The sequence below is a fragment of the Seriola aureovittata genome, chromosome 19 (genome assembly GCF_021018895.1).
Source record: "Seriola aureovittata isolate HTS-2021-v1 ecotype China chromosome 19, ASM2101889v1, whole genome shotgun sequence".
Lineage (NCBI taxonomy): Eukaryota > Metazoa > Chordata > Actinopteri > Carangiformes > Carangidae > Seriola > Seriola aureovittata.
The window spans coordinates 5,819,503-5,836,811 of NC_079382.1; the positions used below are offsets into that span (position 1 = coordinate 5,819,503).

The window sequence follows — 17,309 nt, forward strand, 5'->3', positions numbered from 1 at the left end:
GAAAACAGCTGTTTAGCATGAAACTATTATTATACTACTGCTTGGTCCCCATCACTATTCTCTAAAACCCAAGGTTATGTGTTGAAATTGCTGTTTGTCTGACCAACACTCCAAAACACAAATCTGTCACTTTACTTTCTTTACCAATCTCACTTAGGACAAAGAAAGTTCTCACATTTGAGAAGCTGGAACAAGGAAATGTTTGACATTTTACTTGAAAGATTATCCAAATAGTTCTTGACTGACTGACTGTTGGACTAATCATGTACCTTCTACATTTGCTTTATATTACACTTGCATATGAACATTAAAAGTATACACGAGACATGCCATAGATGGAGCATATTCTTATAAAATAAACCAAGGATCAAATTGTATCTGGCTGAATACAGCCAGTCCCAATGATTTAAGATATGCATAGTTTCCCACAGATATCATTACTTTCAGATTGGGCTGGAAAGTCTCTGATGCTTCTTAACTCAATTCATCAACAGCAAACTCTTGTCTTACACAGTTTTCTCATTTCAGAGCTGTTGGAGAGGAGTCGCAGGAAGGAGGAAGAAATGAGGAGCCTTCAGGTCAGCATTATGTCTTTATTAATCCATATCTCTTTGCATCCATTAACCTGCACTCTAGATGGTAGATTTTATTATCTAGCTGGCCTGATTTCAGATGTATGTTGCCAAAAAGAGACAGCTTGTACAGTTTTTGTTTATACACCATTTTGGCTTCAATGTATTTGTTCCTTTTTGCATATCAGTTGGGTTGGTTTTGAGTAACCGCTGGGCTTCAGTCATCTGAGTCCTGTGATGCAGTGTTACAAACATTAGTACACAGCCATGGGCCTGACAGACTCCTTGCAGCCTTGCTTGAACAACTAGCTAATTACTGCAGACACAAGGCCTTGGAGTTTAAAAGCCACCAGAGGCCTTGTCTCTGTCTTTCAGTACTGCAGCATCTACACTTGGCAGGCCACCAACTCACCTAGTCTGTAGTGGACTGGCCCCCAGCGCCTCACTGGCCCTTTACTCACCATTAAACAGCGTCACACATACGCACGCACACACACTAAAATGTCTGCTAAGCAATCGTTTCCAAGTGTGTGTGTGTGTGTGTGTGTGTGTGTGTGTGTGTGTGTGTGTGTGTGTGTGTGTGTGTGTGTGTGTGTGTGTGTGTGTGTGTGTGTGTGTGTGTGTGTGTGTGTGTGTGTGTGATAGCGGGGTCCCATCTGTGGCTGCATGATGGCACCTGCCAGAGCTCGTGTGCAATTAATCAGCCCTCTCAGACCCAGCCGAGCTTTTAATTATGAAGGATGAGGAGAGAGAGATGTAGTGAGGAAAGACAGATAGGGTGAGGGATGTAGACGAGTTTTAAAAAAAAAAAAAAGAAAAAAGAAGTAGTTGTTGGATGGGGGTGGGCTGATGAAAAGAAAGTACCCTTGTTACAAACCATCAACACATTACAGGCAGAAAGGGAGAGGCAGCTGGTTGTGGAGGGAGGTGGGGGGGGGGCAGGTGTGTGTTTGAGTGGCAGATAAGAGGCATAGCATCACTTATGCATCGTTAGAGAGGGAACATCAGTCAGGAGCTGGATGAACGGCGAGAGCGGTTTTGTCTTTGTGTGTGCATGTGTGTCAGTGTGTGTGATAAGAAGCCTGTTGTGTGCTACAGACTCTCCCTAGCCTCTGCATTTCCTTCCCTTGTTACCCATTCGTTGGAACACTCTATTCCTCTCTTCTGTCACTTTTCTCCCACACACATGTTCTGAGTTTCTCTTTGCTAATCCACCATTTTGAGCTCTCTCTGTCTTGCAACATTTTCTGGCTCATTTTGTTAGTTTAAACCTGACTTTAGCATTGGTTCTTACTTTACTTCTGTATTCATATAAAGTAATGTTGCTGTGTTTGTTTGTATTTACAGGACCGTGTTTTGGATCTAGAGACGGTAAGTTCTCATTGCTTCAATCAAAATAATGAATATTGTTTAAAGAAAATTTCTTTGTATATTCTGGTTTGGAAAATTGGGAGTTTTGAAGTGTCCTGAAATTGTTAAATTCAAAGTCATGTTGACTTTCAGCATGATTCGATGCAGTCGTATAGGCAGGTTCACCTAGCAGCAATCATTGGGAACACATACCACAGGCTTGGAAATTATAGCTTTAGTCAAGACTCAGACCTGTGTTAATCATCATAAGTCTTGCTGACAGGGCTAAGAAAGGAGCTGTACTGACAACACAGTATTGACCTCATCATCCAAACTGTTAACGTCCACCACTAACATCCTTAATCAGTGATTAGATGTCAGGCCCTAAATTACTTAGCACTGCTGAAAGGTTATATTGACCCAAGCTCTTTTTACTCTCTTTAGTAGTGTAAATGAAGCTGTCAAACACATGCTGTCCATCCATCACAATTATACAGCACGCTTGACCACTTTAACCTTTAATTAGCCATTGTGAGAAAGAAGAGGAAGTACCTCACACCACCATCAAGTCAAATCATGTCTGCTTACCACAACAACACAACAGCAGAAGGATGCATCGACCCATCCTATACTCAGCCTGGGTGGTAGGGATCATCCAGCGAGTCTTACTTGTATGCCAGTGTGCCATTCAGTGTAGCAATCAGCGTGACGCCTTGTAACAACCAGTTCTTTTGATGCTTAAATGCTCCACCTGAATGTGAAGGGGGAAGGCTTTTGAAGCATACAGTGGAGAGATGAATAGAATGGAGTGTGGCTTGAGTAGTTACTTAATCAAAGAGTGTGCCAAGTGTGTTGTAACAAAAGTCCTCAATTAGCCTTTTAATTGACCAGACGGTATGACATCAACATTTGTTACTGTGTAGGCTCGAGCACATTCATACCATAGCAGCTGTGGAGAAAATATTTGAATTGGAGCCGGATAGACTGGATTCCCAACAATCGCATACTCATTTGTCCATGTTTCTGTCTTTTGCACTGTCACTGGAAAAAAAAAAGACATAAAAAATCTCCTTACTATCAAATATTCACCCCATGGTTTTAGAGGTCGCTGTAAGGTTTGTCTCTTGTGCCTCTGATGCCGATTGCAGCTGTAATGTGCTTACATTTAAAACAGTTAAAATGAAATCCAACAGTGGCCCAGAGTCACAGCCAAAAGACAAATGTGTAAAACATTCATAGAAAACCTCCTCAACACCACTTCACCATGAATCCATGCCCTCAGTATATTCCAATCAATCTGCAAGTCATCAATAGATATGCTTCTTCAGAGGTAGCAGGAGGTGATAGTGTGATATGTATGTGTTGTGTAAAAGTCTCTGTGGAGTTTTCTTCTTCTGTTCTGTGTTTCTCACCAGTAAGCATTGTGTGTATACTTAAAGCTCTAACTGACAAATGCACTTCTTTTCTCATGAAACATTTGCAAAGGTGATTTTTATTTTATTTTTTAAAATCCTGCATTGTTTACATTCATGTTTGCTAGTTTGAAGTTATCTTCCTGACTGCCTTTCTTGGCACATTACTATATTATGTTGATCACCTGAATAGTGTTAAACCAGCAGCAGGAATGTGAATTACAGGTCACATATTTTTACCTTGAAATATATCAAAAGTGATTTTTTTAACTATTAGGAGGGAGGAAACCTGAAAAAAATAAGTGGAGAACCAGAGACTCTTGTTTCTCCTTTAGGTGCTCTTTTGAAAACTTCATGCATACTCATGTGTCATAGGCCCTGTTCAGAACAGCCATTAACATCCATCTCAAGTGATTTGATCACATGTGGACAGCTCTTAGTGCGTCTTGGGTGCGTTCACATTTGTACTGAGGACCACATTCTTTTAGCAGTGTGAACACAAATGTGTCCCGGGACACATTGAAGGACTGCCTACTCCACTGACGTCCTCTGCCACAGTTTAATTAGTCCCAACACACTTTCATAATGAACTGAAAAAATTGTATTATTTCAAGTTCCTTATTATTGATTCGCTCAACCCCTCCTTCTCACCCTTGTCAGCTATTAGACTTTATATACAGTGCATGCAGAAAGTATGTCTGAATACTTTGTCTGACCCTTCACCTTTTTCACATTTTGGAGGGTTGCAGCCTCTTGGTGAAATAATTTAAATTAATTTTTCCCTCACCAATCTACACTCAATACCCTATAATGACAAAGTGAAAGCAGAGTTTTTACAAATTTGTTAAAAAGGAAAAACTGAAATATCACATTGACGTAAGTATACAGACCCTTTGCAATGACACTTGAAATTTAGCCCAGTGTTTTCCACCACCATTGTCAAAACACTAATTGAGTGAATATCTTTTGGAAGAATGGAGTTTATCCCCCGGTAGAGTTCAGAGACTCGTAGAATCAATACCAAGGCGCACTGAAACTGTTCTGGTGGCATGTGGTGGCTCAACACCTCACTAAGACACTGCATGTTGGTTTTTCATTTAATTTCTCGCCTGTGGTTGAAATCTTGTGAGCTGGAGAAAAAGACCATCACTATGAGTTCAGATGTCTTAGGCAGAAGTATTTATTGTAAGCTTAGTGCCAAGGAGAAAGAGATGAGCAGTACACAGTGGGTATGTGAATCAGAGTAGTGCCAGTTTCTGAACATGGCTGGTCCTATAGGGCGTACTGTATATATTCCTAGGTATCGCATGGTTGCAACACTCCTCTGTGCCTTACCCAAGTAACGCTAAACATTAGTCTAAACCTATCTGTGTAAAGGCTGTTGGTCACTTAAGCCTGGTCTTTGTCACATGTTCTTGCCTAATTAATATTACATGTGTCTTGCCATTTGCCTACTTCAATCATCCTTGACTAGAACTGTGTTTAGGCAGTATTCTCTAGGTTGATGCTTTTCCCTGCATCTTTATGAAACCTTGGTTACCCTAGCTACAGAGGATAGAGTTGGCTCAATCTTGACGCCAACAGTTATAATAGAAGCTACAGAGAACCATTGTCTAACAATGTGAGTTTATGACCCGAACTCTTGGAGTGTAAGTAAGGCCTACAAAATAACAAAACAACACTAAAGGGAAGACGGTTCCTTCACATCACCCGCCTGTAGGTCTGTGGTGGATGTGCCAATGGTTCTCACCCAATTTATTTTAAAGTATATAACATATTGTATATGCAGTCCAATATTCCCCATTCTTTTTGTCATGTGGGAGGACATAAATAATACATAACAGTGCTAACAGTATCAGCTGTATAGCCTTGTTATTCGGGCAGTACATCCCATTTTCTGTGGCTTAATTCGACTCTACAGAGCAGCTAAGGCCCACAGACAGATGATCCAGCTGTGCAGCCATCGTCAGTAATCATTGCCTCACATGACCTTTGACTGGGAATGACGTTTCACTTCACTAAATGTTTTGTTTCATTGATTATTCCCTCCTTGCTTCTCTTACCTCTCTTTCCTCTTTCATCCTTTCCTCGATTTTAAGTGAGAACGAGGAAAAGACACAAGGGAAAGAGGGAGGCAATTAAAGAAATTGGGATGATGCCTCAATATTTACCCATGTATAATTCTCGATGTGTTGTAGTGTGTAGTGCCTTCTGCTTGTCACGTAAATTGTAATTTCTTTGTTTCTAAAATGATAATAGAGGAAGTTTCCAATGAAAATCATTACACTAAAACAGTATCTGTGGCCTGTTCCAGATGCATTATTTTGATATGACAAACACACACTCAGATAAATCTCTTTACACTTTGTCATGTTTGTAGTTGTTCCTGTACATGTAAATGACTGCAATCATATGATTAAATATGAATATCAGAAAAACAAATACCTAATATTGATATGTTAATTATCTGATTTTCCATGTGTTTCGTTTCCAGAACACAAGAGTAGCTTTGGACCACTTGGAGTCAATTCCTGAAAAACAGTGTCTGATGGAGAACTTCAAAGATTTGGAGGTGGGTTCACCTACAGCCCAGCTGGACTTTGTTTATTGTCTATTTAATGTTTTTAGATCAACTTCATTTTCTTTCCCTAAAATTACCAACCTCAGATTCTAATAAAACATGAAAATATTAAGACACATCTAATAAATACATGCAGAGAAATAGTCTTTTCATGGTATTGGTCCGTGTTGCAGCCATTCATCATCACATTTATCCTGTTAATCAATGTGCATTCATCTCAGTGTTGTTCTTCTACTATAATAGCAGGCTTATGTTCTTTTGTTGGTTAAGGACTGTTGTGTCTTGTGTCTTGTTGCATGTGATGACACAGTCTCCATTTTGTGCCTTCAGGTGTCACACCGGCAGAGGGAGATGGTCGAGCAGCGTTACACCAAATACAAAGAGATCGTCTGGAACCTGCAGCACCAGCTGGATGAGTCCAAACGCAGAATACAAGAGTACAGGGTATGATGCACACATACACAGACAGTTGCAGCTCTACTCTAGAAAAATTAGCTTTATAATGCCTTACAAGAGCTTGTACTCCCAAACAACAACCCACACTTTTTTTCTATTTCGGTCACTAATTGCACTGCTTTGTTCAAACTGCAGCCGTTTGAATAAGGATAGCCTGACTTTGAGAGCCATTTATGAGTCTAGCTCGCCCACACTGGTGCCAGTGTGTGCACCGCACCTAATTTGCAACTTGAATGAATAAATGAATAATTTCACATGCTGGTAATGCATGGTGGATGGACAGAGTGGGACAAGCTCGAGCAGTGGCACAAATATAGTCTAAAACAAAAGCTGAATTTTACCAGCCACTGTTAATTGCCAGTCATCTTCTGAGCTATAGAGCAGCCAAGGGAGCCATCAAGACATCATTGCTGACAGCTGATTGCCATTAGCAGTATGCAGCCTCCTCAAAACAGCCATACAGTCACTGTTTAAATGGTTTTAATCTGCCAGATTACCCCCTTGGTTTGCCAAATGACTCCCATGTTGAGTGATAAGTGGCAAAAGCATTATCTTAATAGCTGCTGCCCACTCGGGGTTTGTTTAAGGAAAAGCGATGGATGGAATGTCTTTATCAGACTTCCATCTTGATCACAGTCAGCAGTGCCAACAACAAACAGCCTGTGCACATATAACAGTTGTTCTCTGCTTGAACCTCTGGTTTCTAAAGTTCTTTTCAGACAGGATTATTTTTTGGGTCAGTGCTTGTCCTGGACATTACAGGACATCTGTCATGTGTGTTAAATTTCAAGAGACCACAGAGACTTAGCCGACCTTGTATCAGAGTCACAAAATATTTAGAGGTATCTGCTCAGGCTGGGACACTTTTGCCTGCATGTTTACAAGCAAATAAATGTCTCTAAAAGAAGCTTGTATCATACACAGGTGCACACAGTTCACAAATCACTCACTTCCTGAATAGAATATTTTATTTTTCTGTGGAACACTTGGGATGTTCAAACAAGCATTTTGGGGACAACCAGATTTAGCCCTCAGCTCTTATTTTATGGTGCACTTAATGTGACTGTGTGTCGTCTGTGTGCTCTGTAAAGTGCAGAACTGTAAAACATAAAGTATCATACTCAAACGGAGCTGGATGTAGTGCACTTTTTAAATTTTACATTGTAAAATTAAGCCATGCAATGGATGTCATTGTCCGTAGCTTGTCACCAACTCACCAGATACTGGACGGATAGTTATTAGATATTGGCACCAGCATTTGGTCCATCTGTCACGGATGTTTGTTCATTAAATTTGTTGAATCTTTCCATCATCACATCATGAGCTGAATGTCATCAGACAACTCAAGATGGCAGTTGCCAGCATGTACACTGGCGCCGTCCTTAGGCTAGACCCACCACTGGTAAAGATCTAAAAACAATGAAGTTTGCTCTCCCTTTATCACATATTCAATTTTTTTTTTTCCGGTGTGTAACATTACAGCCTCACAGTTGTGCTGTTACTGTGTCCACTTGTCTTCCAGGACGAGAAAATGGACAGCACGTCCAGGAGCCTGAGACTGGCTGCTCTTTCTTCCTCCATCAAAGGCCCAAGCACATACCTTAGCAGCTCGATGAGGTTTGACACACTGTGTGAGTATTTATATACTGAAGCCTGTGTTCTGACAACTTATCTATCGGCTGCTTTGATGGTAGTTATGTTTTTCTGCATCACTGCATTGCTAATTTCAAAATGTACAGCTGTATTTTTAAACGTTTTGTATTAACTACAGCATCAAAAGTCTGAAGATGCAGTAAGTAATGATTATGAATTCATTATTTTCATTTTGCTGTACGTTAACTTCATCATTTTCAATCAAAGCAGGTATTTTTAGGGCCAGTTTTAGCTGGGTATGTGTTTCATGTAGCTGCATCCCACAGTACATCATCAGTGTAAAGTTTACATTATAATACGTGATGAATTTCACCATGACACCCGCTCAACTTGACTGAACTGTCCGTCAATGCTCTGGATGTGTGTCTGTCTGTATCAGTGCCAGCTACTCAGAGCCAGAATCAATTGAAGCACTTTCCTAAGCTGCTTACAGATATTTGGCACTGTGTGAGCGGGGTGTACTTTTCTGTGGCTTTGTGTCTGTTTTACCTCCAAGAATTGTGGCGTCCAAAACATATTTATGGCTGTTTAACACCAGTATTAATACACAATACAATAATCGCACATATTCATGACTCCTTTGGCAATAACAAGTAGCACTATTCATTTAGGTTCTACTTTCTGTTGGGAACACATATAACAATAAAAAGGAATATTTTACTCGCACATTTTGGGTTGTGACTGGATGATAAACAGAGAATATAACTGTCCCTCTTTTGCCTTCCTTCCATCCTCACTCCATCTCTCTGATGCAGCTCCTCAAAAACACCTGACCAGTTCAGATTTGGATGTCTCCGCCGTCCACGGGGCCAGACCCCTCACAGATTAGTTTCAACCTCAAGTGAACCATTATCTGTATCTCTACAAACCCAAACACTCGGTGCTTACAACTGACTCTACCTGCCTGGTGCTCATACAGAACAAAGAGCAACTTGACTATCCTAGGAGGCCTTGCACTCAACACTAATCCTCCTCGACTACCTCAAGCAGGCAATCACCGAAGGTGCTTGACAGCAGAAGGCTAAGACGGTGAGATTTCAGAGAGATACTTTGAAGGAGGAGATATGTTTCTACACTGTAAAGGAAGATATACTGTCCAAGACTGTAATGTTATTTATAAAGAACCTGAATTGAATGTATTTAAAGGTTTATACCAAAATGGATTCACTGTTACATTTTTTGCCATTATTCCAACATTTTAACTGAACAGCTGTTTATATACGGTTTACCTTATGACCAATCTGTACTCCTATTATCATGCCAATGTGTTTGTGCTAATGTGATTTAGTATACGGTAACTAACAAACAGAACTATGGTGCCTGTTGAACAATATGCAGTTAGTTTTTTTTACTAACATACTGGATTGTCTATCATGGAAATGTGACAAATCTTTTGTTTTTCTTCATTTTACCAACTCTTTTAATGTATTGATTACTTTTATGACTTTTATTTCATGCAGTATATATTTGTAAAAAGACACAATATGCACAAAAAGGTTGTCTATTTTTTATGAAATGCAAAAGTATATGCACAAAGAATAAATCCCCATGCAGCTAAATGTCTGTTTTTATAAGCACACTTGATGTCCCCTTCATTTCAGAGTGAAGTGTTTGCTTTGTAGCAGCTGAGAGACTTCAGCTACTCCCACTAGTATATCTTTTTACCATTTTGCTAAAATCCCTCATCGGAAAGAACAACCTAAAGACACACAAAAGGAAAAAGTCCCCTTTTAATTTACTGCTCAACTTCAAAGGCGTAAACACAGTACCTGCTGTGTAAACATTTCTTAAAGTTGTACATAATCCTGTTTGAGCCGTATGTTTCGAGACTTTGTGCAGAACCTCACAAAGTTAAGGTTGTACACACTAAAGCTGAATATGCTCTTAGCGCTCATAACATCACTGAACATGCTGGCAAATATGGAGCCAGGAAACTGAAAAAAAGTAGTACAAGGTTGGAGTCAAAAAATACAACATCAATAAAAAAATTAGTGTACAATGAAATAAAACTTTCTACTTTTTCTTAAAGTAAAAAAAAATTGAAAAATCAACAGTCCATTAAATGGTTTCATGACTATCTTTCAGATAGAACCCAGACTGGTTGCTTAGGTTTCATGTCAAGTCCCCTGTATGTTAGTAGTATTCTTGGTCCTTTTTTATTCACTATATACATTAACAATATCATCACTGCCACCCCAAACTAATATTCACATTTATGCAGATGACACTATTTTATATAGTAAGGCATAAAAATGTCATAACAGTGAGGAATTAAAAAAAAAAAAAAAAAAAAACAAACATCAAACTATAGTAGGGCATAAAATGTCATAAAAACATCATAGTATAGTAAAGCATAAAAATGTAGCATATTAAGGCATAAAAATCGTCAGTGCAATAGGGCATGAAAATGTCATAGTAAGGCATAAAATGTCATAACGTTGTAGTATAGAAAGGAATAAAAATTTTTTTAAAAATCAAACGTCAAACTATAGTAAGGTATAAAAATGTCATAGTATAGCAAAGCATAAAAATGTCATAATATAGTAAGGCATAAAATCTAAAAAATTTCATAGTACAGTAAGGCATGAAAATGTTAAAAAAAAACAGCATAATATTGCATAAAACTTCAGAATAGTAAGGTGTGATAGTATAGCAAGGCATAAAAAACATAGTATAGTGAGGCAAATAAAATTTCATAGAAAAGTAATTCTGTCTTCTTATATATAATAATATATATAAATATTATATTGGTCATATTGGTAGGGAAATGTCCCTGTACTGTCCAAATGCAAACCTACACACTTGATCAGATGGGTGTATCCATATACATGCTCTGAGCAGGCAGTGTGTGAGTCTGTCTGTCATAGGCTGCTTTGGGGGGGAAATTTCAGTCTATACGAGTTAATTGGGTATGACTTGATCAAATGGAGACAAAAGCCACGTCTCCAATTGGAAAAAAGATGAATGAATGCTGGAAATATCAATAATGTTCCAAAAGGGGACCTAGAAGACATTGTGTGCGTTTGTCTGTGTGTCTAATGGAGGCAATGGAGGAGACTCCATGGCTAGCTTGAACAACACTGAAGCAAGACATGAAGCAGCAGCCTATACAGCTAGTAACCTATCTTAACTAACTTTTCTCAGAAAACTCTACCAGCTAGTGCACATAATGTTGATCCATATACTGTACTGCAAGCTGCTGCTACATCACTGTCTTAACAGTAGTTACATTTTAGCTAACATTAAACAAAGCTAAGAAGGTTGCTAGCCAACACTGAGTTTTTAGTGTAGTTTGACATTATAAGGAAACATTAAATTAATTTTCAAAATATTAAATGAATAAGAAAATGACATGCAGTATAGTAAATTCCCTAGTTTTATGAAGAAAGCTAGCTTTAGCTGAGTAGCTATCTGAAAAGTCTCACACACATACACAGAGAGAGAGGGAGAGAGAGAGAGAGAGAAAGAGAAAGAAAGAAAGAAAGAAAGAAAGAGAGAGACTTCTGAATATAGACTGCCTGCTGTCTTTTTAGTGCTTTTGTTTCCGTGCTCTTGATGACACTCCCAAAAGGATCAATTATGTCACTTGGTAATAATTTCAGGTTTACTCACTGCAATCATGTTTCTCCTGAGTGGCATTTTAGCTCTTCAATCTGAAAATAAACATACAAATTTATCAAGCTAAACTTCTCAAAAGAAATATGCTTCATGCACCCTTTCCCAAATCCGAGCTTGTGGAGTTTTGGAGCTTTGTGTGTGCCAGCTGTACAACGCAAATCCTCTTCTTTAAAAGCTTATGCAGGTGTCTTTTGTACAGCAGCCTGTAATATTCAAAGAGAAGAAGAAGAAAAAAAAAAAAAAATTAAATCGACAGCTAAGTAGTCTTCCTCCCTCATAAAAAAGAAAGCTTAGGAGAGTTTTGGCATTTTTGAGCACACGTCAGTACTAATGTACCGTCTCATCCTCTGAAGAAGCAGCACTGTTATCTCTTTGACATCATTTTCAAGAAGTTTCCATTTTTAAAAAGAAGAGAAGTTTTGTTAGACATAATAAAAGGCAGAAGAAGGTGTTCAACACAGTCCAGACGATTACCGGTCCAGTCTGACAAAATGTGTCTGTGTTTTATGAAGCAGCATCCAGAGGAAAGCAAAGCTCAACCAAGCTTAGAGCAAAAATGAGCTGCGAAGCTGTACTAAGCCTTCACTCAATCCCTGTTTCCCCTTTAAGTACTAGTTCTAAGTACATCTGGAAAGCTGAGGTCCAGAGAAAAAAAAAAAACTTACTGTATTACAACACTGACTGACTGCACTTGTTTGATGACTTCTTAAACTTTAATACTTAAGATTTTACGTTTAATCTATTGACTTATGGTAGCTGGTTCAGATGGGAGTTCCGTTTAGCACTACACAGAGGGATCAGGTCCCAACCATTTCAGAAATTTTTGCATTTACCAGAAGACTATAAAATTGAAAATTCAGGATTGTTTTTGCTTTGTAACTCCTATCAGATGAGAGCAGAGTCTCAGTAATATATTTGTTCCCATAAGGGCTCAAACCTATCCTCAGATTTAAATTTGAAGATCATGAGCAGTCAAAGTTTTGCTTTCTCTCTCATTCATCATAGTTTTCATATAGTCACATTTGTTTAAATAAATCACTTTTGGCAGGCTCTGTCACTTTGTCACACACACACACACACACACACACACACACACACACACACACACACACACACACACACACACACACACACACACACACACACACACACCTTTATACTGTAACTACCTCCCTAAGAAAGTGTCTGCTTATCTAAGCTATATTAGGTTGCAAAACACATGCAAACTCATAGATCAGCCCTGCCGCTCCCTGCAGACTAGTTTCCCCATTTACATTCTGCCCCATCATTAGTCCAGCTTTACTCCACTTTGTCAGGTTGAGAGATGGTAATGAATAAATTCAAAGCTTTCCACTGGTTCGTGTTTGTATTTTCCAGCATTGGAAAATACATCCCCTATGTAAAAAAGAAAAAAAAAAAGAAAAAAAGAAAAAGCAGTCTGTAATCTGCATTTTCACAAGCATGAGAAACTTAACACACATCTGTCTGAGCTTGTCAAAATAAATTGCAGCGTGACAGTCAAAGTTATTTAAAATGTGCCAGTGGTATTCAGATCTATACACAAGGACTCGCAGAATGATTATTCCGCCTGTATGAATGCAGAAAGGCTGAGGGATCAGGTCATTAGCAGGATGATGCATGTTCAGAGTTGACAGTCAATGCACACAAATGTGCACAAACATATTCACACACAAAGAAACATCCTTTCTCAGAGCTCAAGTACATGTATTGTTACATGACTAACATAAGAAGATTTGCATGTATTGCTTACCCTCAGCTGTGCTGTGCCTTCAGTGTCTCTCAGCTCAACTCTCCTAACTACTATGACCTTTGCACCAGCGGTGTCCCTCAGGTGTGTTGCATCAGTGGCTAATTACAGCTCCCATGTTTCTGCCTTATTTCTGCCTCCACCCCACTACAATGGAAGCTAACAGGATTTAGTCTGTGGCGCTCACAGCACTGAAAAATTACATTTAAAAAAAAAAAGTCACTTTGGATAAATGTGCACCCACGTACTCATGCAGAATAGACTGTTACTTTAGTAGAAGTAGATCCAGTGAAAAGTTTTGACAGTGTGTTCTGTGGATTATTCAGTGTAACATTGAGCTTTCAAGGCTCAGTGTTGACCTTGGAAATATCATTTTGGCTAAAAAAGTTCTCAACAAAAGGTCAATTTCCTTGGTGTATCTGAAGCTCTCAGCAACATCTCATGGCCTTCTTCAAAGATTGTGTTGCTCAGTTGCCATGGACATTGTCTACTTGTTATCAAGTGACCTATGCTTGGAATTTTGCTCACGTGATAACAGGTAGTCATATCTGGGGGAGATTGTAACCCCTGGCTCTGTTCAAGGACGGTCTCTGGTGCTGAATGTGAATGGCTTCCTTGATCTTTTACTGACCCTGCACTGACTCCTGGTCGATGTCTATGACTTTGACCCCTTCCTTTGTCGATACTGTGACCATTTCCATGACAACTAAGCAACTCCATCCACTGAGTAAAGCCCTGGAATGTAGATGAAAACTTTGGAAATACCACGTAAGTCGACCTTGTGTGGAGAATTTCTTTTCTAACTTGGGACATTGTTTTTGACACGCTGCTGTTTATTGCTGTGTATTTCTGAAATTAAATTTTTCAAACCTCCATTGTACTGTGGCTGCAGAAGAAATTTCTGACACACATCTTAAAACATGGGCAAATATGCAAAAATGTGACTATATTCTAATAGGGAGAAATAAAAAATAAAAATAAAGACAATTTAACTTCAGAATATTTTGTACACACCTCCAAAGGGAATTCAGAATATTGGGTCAATGTTTAGCTCACGGGCACTATGGCAGGATGTCTCATTTTAAAGCCCTGTCACAGTGCAAGCACAGCCTGTCACACAATGTGCACATACTCATTCAAACATGTACATAGACCTTTACCACAGAAATCCACTAGATTCCTAAAGTTAGGGCTCATTGAATATTACCCCACTTAAATGGCTATTAGTAAACACAGCAACCCCTTAGTGTTGCTTCTGCCTCTCATAGCCAATCAAACAGCAATGGGGTGTTTGCCACTGCTGCTTACTGCTGTTATTGTGCTGGCATAAGCCTCTGCAGCCGTCACTGAGGCTGATTCCCATTAGAACAAACCTATTTGGCTTGCATTACAAACCCATTCAATCAAGCAACCATGCTCTGCTTTTTCGTTTAAGCCCGGAGGCTGAGAGTGTATCCAGCCGCTGTCGTTCAATAAGTGAATGGGTTATTGCAGCTGAGTCTCCGTATCAACCTCATTTTCCTCTGGGCTTAGAATAAAAAAATTTTAAAAAACATGTTTTTTGTGCAATTGTGCAACAATTTGTATTTATGACCCACTTTGAAATAAGATAAAGTGCTGCACACTGTGTTTTCTCATGGAATATGCAACAGTCACGGGTGAGTAGGGTGATTTCCATGTTTGATGGCAGACAGGTGTGGAGCAGCAGCCATTCAGCCTGCCAATCGTGCTGCCAGAATGACCTCTCCTGGCACTGTGAGCGGGAGCCTCTTCATGCCCTTTATGCCACACTCGAGTGTCATCACTTGTGAGGACCTGCGCTAAATCACATGGCGCGGCAATACCTAGTTTCACGGCAACCAGATGGTGACGGTTAAAACCCAGGTGTGAATTGACTTGAGTGATGTGGCTGAAACAGTCACAGATTATAGTGTTGTTAGATTATCACTTATCACTCACTGCATCATATGAATATGTTATTAGCCTGCAGAGGGGATAAGGGTACTGACTCAGGCCTCTAGGCAGCTAGATAAATACCTCTTCATAATCCTCCTGTGTACATTTCTAATTAGCTTATTATACTTTTATTTCATACTGCGCTGGTTTTGAAACTGGGTTTGGATGAAATCTATAAAAACAAATGAAATGAAACCTACTCTGTGCAGCTGCTGTATTGTCTGTGACCAACTGGAACCAGCAGGGATAAAATTTGGCGGGCCTAGACAGGGTATGAACAGCTGTGAGAAAATGATGGTAAAAACAGGTGCGGTGTAGAGTTCAACATTGTGAAGGTAGAGCCAAAAACGCCAAATTCCATTTATACTGGGTCAGTAATTGATGGGAAGGTTAATGTTGGATGTAGATTTTAGTCGTGGGTAGACATGAATGTTTAGATGAAATAATGGTGGTATGGAATCAGGGCAGTGTGACAGAAAGAGGGCAGAGCCCATAATTCCTAGCTATCTGAATGTAGCATTAGCTGCACCTGCATTTACATGTATAAAAAAGTTAATACATACATTTACAAATGATTGGCAGTTATGTTTAATACATGTTTTGGCATGTAAAACTGTCATTTATGTTAGGTATGTTGCAGCTTGTGACGCTACAGAGACTTTCTGTTGATGTAGTTGATTGCTTTTGATGGGATAACACTAATGATGTTAGCAACTGATTCACACATAACTGAAAAGTCTTTACTAGCAAAGTTCCTCTCTAGACATGTTTTATATGTAAAAATATTCTATAAAAATATTTTGCCTAAGATGGTTTTCAAAATGAATGACTGAAAAACTGGGGCTGGAGCCACATCTTCACTTACTTCCTTATTGAGAAAACTCTGGATCTGGCCTTGTGCCCCGCCCACCACCGCTGCTTGCACTACGTGGACAGATGAAAGATCAGTGTGAATTAAGATGATTGGTGTTAGGGGAAAGATCGGAGAAACTCAGCGCCATGTCAGAGCCAGAGTCAGACCCAGACTCAGGACCAAATCTGGCGACTAGAAGAAATGTAAACGTAGTTATTTGTTTATGTTGTTTGTTAACTTGTAACTGGCAGTGACTGACACAGTGTTAGTGGCTGTGCTAATGCAAACTCTGGCTTTCTGAACTGATGTTTCAGGTTTATATTGCTCACCCCCTGCTCCCTGCAAGTTGACAGAATTGGTTCCTTAGTTATATGACGTATGAAACCCTGGCTGTCTGAATCTGTTTTTTTGAGACTGTCATTGGTTCACTATGCAGTCATGGTGTTAACTGCTTACTGATATACATTGATAAAAAACACCATATGGACATGTTAACAAGGTTAAAAACCTGATTTTCATCAGAGGGGGTGTTTTCATGGTTTTCATGGTCCAAAAAAATGTAGTAAATCACAAGTTTGAAAGAACGTTGGAGGGAATGAAAACACAAACTTAGTGACAGATTTAGGAATAGCTGGTGCAGCCTAATCCTGGTAGTGTGTTTCTGTACACCTAATATACATTCTGTCTCACCTGAACCAAGCTAAGAACCGTCCAAGTCAACCAGATGGATGTTTTCAAAGTTTTATATAACCTGCCAACCTATAAAAAACAGATTGTTATTTGCTATGACTGGCTGGCACAAGGAAAAGGCCTCATGTGGAATTCAGTTAAATATGGAGTGTGTTATCAGGAGGAAAGATACCTTTTCAAGCAACACTTATCTTACTGCTCATCTCATTGCTAGAATTTTCTGTTTTTGTCAGTCATTATCAGTTCATGCGTCCAAAACATTTAAAATCCATGATGTGATGTTATGAATTCGAACACAGCACATCTGATTGGAGCTACACACAGAACCCCCATTAGACAGCCTCAACAATTATCTGCCACCATCACTTACAATCAGATCATATTTACCGCTGGTTTTGCC

The 17,309-nt window shown here is 39.3% G+C and overlaps 1 protein-coding gene across 2 annotated transcripts in view; it reads left to right on the forward strand.

The window, feature by feature from the left end:
• Nucleotides 1-9,598, forward strand: part of LOC130187858 (centrosomal protein of 128 kDa-like) — a 35,798-nt gene extending 26,200 nt beyond the window's left edge. For both annotated transcript variants that reach the window (XM_056405783.1, XM_056405782.1), the window contains exons 20-25: nucleotides 529-578; nucleotides 1,920-1,943; nucleotides 5,829-5,906; nucleotides 6,246-6,359; nucleotides 7,894-8,002; nucleotides 8,780-9,598. In XM_056405783.1, coding sequence (XP_056261758.1) covers nucleotides 529-578; nucleotides 1,920-1,943; nucleotides 5,829-5,906; nucleotides 6,246-6,359; nucleotides 7,894-8,002; nucleotides 8,780-8,853 — 449 coding nt within the window. In that variant the 3' untranslated portion in view covers nucleotides 8,854-9,598. The remainder of the gene's footprint in view (nucleotides 1-528; nucleotides 579-1,919; nucleotides 1,944-5,828; nucleotides 5,907-6,245; nucleotides 6,360-7,893; nucleotides 8,003-8,779) is intronic.
• Nucleotides 9,599-17,309: the final 7,711 nt, after the last annotated feature.